Below are 5,861 nucleotides of genomic sequence, written 5' to 3' on the forward strand. Positions count from 1 at the left end.
CCCAGCTCAGCAGATAACACTGAAGGTTGAGCAACACCCCGCCAGCTTGCCGGGGCCAGGGCTGGGGTCAATGGGTCGGGGGTCAGCCCCAAGCAGGTTGGCAGCTTCTGCTTGAGTGGCCCGGCTGGGAGTGGCGGAAGGGTGGGCCCCAAGAGTTGCCCTGGGCTTCCTCGAAAGGGTCTCACCCGGAGAGAGAGAGGCTGGTGGTCCGATCCTGGTGGCCATTCAAGTGCATGGAGGGTTTGCTTTCCCAGCTTGCAGGGTGACCGCTGGGCTGGCGGTGCGTCTACCATGCTCACACCGCGACCACCTGAGAAGCTCGCAGCCCCTGGGCAGGGCTGTGCGGGTCTTAGGAAGGCATCATACTGCTGGGGGGGGGGGTCCATTTGTCTCTGATACCCAGACACCACCACTACTACCAGTACCAACACTGTCCACGGAGGAAACTCAGAGAAGCGAAGTGACTCACCCACAGACACAGTGTGGCAGAACCCCCACCCCTGCCACCTTCACGGAGTGGCGCGCAGAGAGTGGCGCAGGCAGGTGCGGTGGGCGGGCCATACATAGGGTGGAGGGCTGGGATCAGGGGGACAGCGAGCATCCCCGGGGTGGGCGTGCACCGGGTGGAGAGTTCTGCTTCCCAGGAGTTGGGGTCCCAGGGGCGTGGGCAGCACCTGGGTGGGAGGGCGTGCCCCGCGTGGAAGGCTGTTCCCAGGGAGTTGAGGACTGGGGCCAGCGGGCAGGATCCGGGGGTTGGAGTCGTGCACAGGGAGGAACGATCTGTTTCCCAGGAGTTGGGGGCCCGGGACAGCGGACCGGAGCCGGGACGAGCCACCGCGTCCTCCAGCAGGGGGCGGGCGGCGGCCGCGCTCCTCCGTGTTCCCGAGGGGCGGGAAGGGGGCGGGCTGGCGTCACCCGCGTCCGTGGCGATCGCGGGGCTGGCGGGGCGCCCGGGACACCCGCTCAGTGTCCCGCGCGAGGACCCCCGCCGCGCCCCACTCCCCGCCGCGCCCTCTCACGCTCCCGCGGCCGGGCAATGACGCGCCCCGACCGGGGCGGCCGGGCGGCGGGGCGGCGGGGCGGCGGGGCGGCGGGAGGGGCCCGGGCGTGACGCAGCCGTTGCCAGGCGCCGCCTTATAAACCTCCCGCTCGGCCGCCGCCGCGCCGAGTCCGAGCCGCGCACGGGACCGGGACGCAGCGGAGCCCGCGGGCCCCGCGTTCATGCACCGCCTGCTGGCCTGGGACGCAGCATGCCTCCCGCCGCCGCCCGCCGCCTTTAGACCCATGGAAGTGGCCAACTTCTACTACGAGCCCGACTGCCTGGCCTACGGGGCCAAGGCGGCCCGCGCCGCGCCGCGCGCCCCCGCCGCCGAGCCGGCCATCGGCGAGCACGAGCGCGCCATCGACTTCAGCCCCTACCTGGAGCCGCTCGCGCCCGCCGCGGACTTCGCCGCACCCGCGCCCGCGCCCGCGCACCACGACTTCCTCTCCGACCTCTTCGCCGACGACTACGGCGCCAAGCCGAGCAAGAAGCCGGCCGACTACGGTTACGTGAGCCTCGGCCGCGCGGGCGCCAAGGCCCCGCCGCCCGCCTGCTTCCCGCCGCCGCCTCCCGCCGCGCTCAAGGCGGAGCCGGGCTTCGAACCCGCGGACTGCAAGCGCGCGGACGACGCGCCCGCCATGGCGGCCGGCTTCCCGTTCGCCCTGCGCGCTTACCTGGGCTACCAGGCGACGCCGAGCGGCAGCAGCGGCAGCCTGTCCACGTCGTCGTCGTCCAGCCCGCCCGGGACGCCGAGCCCCGCCGACGCCAAGGCCGCGCCCGCCGCCTGCTTCGCGGGGCCGCCGGCCGCGCCCGCCAAGGCCAAGGCCAAGAAGACGGTGGACAAGCTGAGCGACGAGTACAAGATGCGGCGCGAGCGCAACAACATCGCCGTACGCAAGAGCCGCGACAAGGCCAAGATGCGCAACCTGGAGACGCAGCACAAGGTGCTGGAGCTCACGGCGGAGAACGAGCGGCTGCAGAAGAAGGTGGAGCAGCTGTCGCGGGAGCTCAGCACCCTGCGGAACTTGTTCAAGCAGCTGCCCGAGCCGCTGCTGGCCTCGACGGGCCACTGCTAGCGCGGTGGGGGGTGGGGTGGGGTGGCGTAGGGGTCGCCGCGGCCACCCCTGGGCACCGTGCGCCCTGCCCCGCGCGCTCCGGTCCCCGCGCGCGCGCGCCCGGGCCACCGAGCGTGCACCGCGCGCACCTGCACCTGCACCGAAGGGGACACCGGGGACACCGCGCGCACGCACGCACCTGCACCGCGCACCGGGTTTCGGGACTTGATGCAATCCGGATCAAACGTGGCTGAGCGCGTGTGGACACGGGACTGACGCAACACACGTGTAACTGTCAGCCGGGCCCTGAGTAATCACTTAAAGATGTTCCTGCGGGGTTGTTGCTGTTGATGTTTTTGGTGTTTTTTTTTTGGTTTTTTTTTTTTTTTTTTGGTCTTATTATTTTTTTGTATTATATATATAAAAAAGTTCTATTTCTATGAGAAAAGAGGCGTATGTATATTTTGAGAACCTTTTCCGTTTCGAGCATTAAAGTGAAGACATTTTAATAAACTTTTTTGGAGACTGTTTAAAAGCCTTTTGGGGGCAGTAGTTGGCTTTTGAAAAAAAAATTTTTTTTTCTTCCCTCCCGACTTTGGATTTATGCGAGATTTTGTTTTTGTGTTTCTGGTGTGTAGGGGGCTGCAGGTTATTTTTGGGTTGTGTGTGGCGGTGGGTGGGGGTGTCGCATCTGGGTTTTTCTCTTCCCCTGGCAGATGGGGTGCCAGCCCCTCCCCCTAGGAGAGGGGGCAGAGTGCTGGGTCAGGAATTCAGGGTGACTCAGCACCCATGGGTGCTGGGGGGGCCTTGCTAGAAACCCTGCTTGGGACGGATGGGCGGCCCTCTGGGCTTGGTTTGAGTGTCAGGCTTGTGTTGAGGACCAGGTAGGCAGGGACTCTGTAGGAAAGGCTAGTCCAGACAGCCGGGTCAGGGCAGGTAAGTACCTCGCTCAAGGTACTGTGTGTTTGGTGATATGTAGGGGAGCCCACATGCCTGTCTGGTTTCTGTGTCCCAGTGTAGCTGGAAGAGAGACTGGGCCAAGAGAAGGGTGAAGGGGACAGTTACTACTCTGCTTTCCCTTTCTCACCAGTTTCTCTGCCCAGAAGGGACTAAGGGCCTCCCTTACCATGCTCAAAGTGGCTGAGCCAGGACTTGAACACAGGGCCAGCTCTCAAATTTGCCGGGGCAGCTCTGCTGCAGCCGGGCCGCATTAGTGAGAGTCGAGGGTGTCCAAGGAGTAGTGAATGCACTGTGTCCCGCCGTGCCTGGCACGCCAGAACTGTTACATAAGCGTTTGTTCTTGTTATTATTTTTGATGGGAGGCTCCTGGCATTTGGCTGTGTGAGTGTGGAGTGTCTGCCTGGGGCCAGCATTCTGCAAGCCCTGGGCCTGCCTGCATCTACTTCAAGCCTCGTGGAAGGTAGGCACTACTGTGCCCTTTGCTTTATGGATGTGGATAGCTTTGTGGCTGTCAGGTCCCTATGAGCACCCTGCTGTGAGGAATTCTGAGTAGCGGTAACAGCAGTTTGCTAAAGGCCTAAGGGAGCCTCTGATCTTAGGGGTGACCAGTGACACTGGCTGCCCAATGCTAAGGTAGCTTGAAGCCTGTACAGACCTTCAGACTCTTGGCTTCCATTCAGCTTCCTTCTAGGCCTAGACAGATGGACAGACACTTGACCTGGTGGGCCCCGGAGCCAAGGTCAATGCCGCCCCATGGCCCAGTGTCTTGGTGGCTTCTGTCTACACCAGTGGCTATTGATCTACTGCTCCAGGATTTAGAAGCCAAGCCTGGGCTGGACCTGGGAGATGGGGGAGGCTCTGCCTTTCCAGGGATGGGAAATGTTCATGCACCACTGCAGCCAGACTGGCTTGGTATCCATCTCTCAGCATAAGTAACTAGGAGGTCACAGAAGTGCCACTCCCACTGGAAGTGCATCTCCAGCAAGTTTGGGGTTGATTTGTAGTCCCTGTTCCTACCCCAAATCCTCCACCCTTCATGGCTGGTTCATTTCTTGGCTCCAAGATCAGGTACCCCTCCCCCAAGTAGAGTGGCAGTACAGACTGGAAAGGATGTGAACCCAGGCCCATCTGATAACTCCAGGATCAGGAAAAGCAGTGGTGGGTCAAAGGTCAAAGGCTTTGACTGCCACCAGTGTGGCCCACTGAAGCAGAGGCCACCGGTGGGGTGACACACTCCACGGATCAGATCACCGGTCTGCCAGGGACCAGCTGGACCACAAGCTTGGAGGCAGAACAGCAAGTCAGGGAGAGGGCAGCAGCCTGAAGGGTAATTGTGGGGTGAGGATGGTCTACAGAGCTGGTGTCTATCCAGGACTTTGTCACAGGTGGGCTGTTGGACCTTCCCGCTGCCAGGGCTGGTCGGCCATATTGGGTGGTTGTCACTGCTGAGCCTTGCTAGGACGAGGGGCAACCAGAGCCCTCCCCGTGCCTGCTCAGGATTGGAGCCTTCACATCTTCTCTCATCTTACTGTCTAACACAGCCACCCACAGCCTGGTGACTTTACCCAGGAGAAAAGTGGGTGTCAGGAAGGGAAGCTAGAGGCGGTGTTTGGTGTTGGGATCAGCTCGGCCTTGGCCTGAGCTTCTGCTAGAGGATTCTTCTGCCTGGCAAAGGGGCTCTGTGAGGGAAGTGACTGCTCTAAGTTTGCAAGACTGGGAAGGGTAAAAATTAGCATGGGAGCCTGAATCAGGGGGGACCATCCCCTACAACCTTCTGAAGAATGTCCCCTTCCCCCATGCCCAGCCCAGACTTGTTCGATCTTTTATCTCATGTAGACATTTATTTGCCTGGTTCCTTTTCATTTATGTGACAAACATTTATTGAGCACCAGCTACCTGCCAGCTCCATTGTTGGTGTTGGAGCTGGGTGGTGACAAAGATCGAGGTGACAATTAACAGGGAGAGAAGGACACTTAAATATCTCAGCCACTGGAACGACATAATGACAGGTGGGGACAAGTACTCTGAAGGAAGAAAATTGGGGCAGGGAAGGGTGGGAGGGATGAGAAGGTCCCTGAGGGCTTCTGAGAGGAGGTGTCTCTCTGGGGCCAGCCTAGGCTGAGTGGGGAGCCCAGGATACTGTGTGCGGCAGTCACCAAGCTGTGTGCTTTCCAAGCCCCTTGAGACTGGCCCTAGTTCCCACCTCTGGCAAAGAGGCAAAGTCACGGTTCTCAGGGCGGCTGAGCCAGGAGACTTTGACTTCCCAGTTCAGCGCAACCATTCACCTGCCCTCCTGTGACCTTAGACCTCCCCTTGGGGCTGACACACCTCCCCCTCCCTCCCTTATCCTATTCTGGATTACCTATGGACCTGCTGAGATGGAGGGGCCCCAGCAGCATCATCCCACCAACTACACCTATGGGGGTTCAGATGTTGCTATTGGCGTAGGTTTGGGGCAGGGTGGACAAAGCAGAGGAGGCAGAGAGCTGATGATCAAGCCCCTCCTGCATCCTCTGAGGCAATGGCCAGGAGCCCCATTTTGTGATGTGTGGGGACCCACAACACAACTCTTCACAGGACTTTCTTTGCTCAAAGAGCGGTGTGGCTTTTCTTTCTTTCTTTCTTTCTTTCTTTTTTTTTTTTTTTTTAAATACAAGATTATGGGGTAATTTAAAGGCCCAGGATTTGAAGGGGATTTAAACCAAGCTGGGATCTGGCAGGTGGAGGACACATTTACTATGGGTAAAAAGATGAGCAGGGTGTAAGTGTTGGAAAACACTATAAGCTTCCGTGCCAGACGACCA

General features: G+C 60.3%; 1 protein-coding gene across 1 annotated transcript; it reads left to right on the plus strand.

Annotated features, from left to right (window-relative positions):
- The first annotated feature begins 1,086 nt into the window (after positions 1–1,086).
- Cebpb (CCAAT enhancer binding protein beta) lies at positions 1,087–2,632 on the plus strand. The gene has a single exon (XM_034493808.2). The coding sequence runs from the start codon at positions 1,222–1,224 to the stop codon at positions 2,116–2,118; it is 897 nt and encodes a 298-aa protein (XP_034349699.1). The 5' UTR covers positions 1,087–1,221; the 3' UTR covers positions 2,119–2,632.
- The last annotated feature ends 3,229 nt before the right edge of the window (positions 2,633–5,861 follow it).

This window comes from Arvicanthis niloticus, chromosome 2 (genome assembly GCF_011762505.2).
Source record: "Arvicanthis niloticus isolate mArvNil1 chromosome 2, mArvNil1.pat.X, whole genome shotgun sequence".
NCBI lineage: Eukaryota > Metazoa > Chordata > Mammalia > Rodentia > Muridae > Arvicanthis > Arvicanthis niloticus.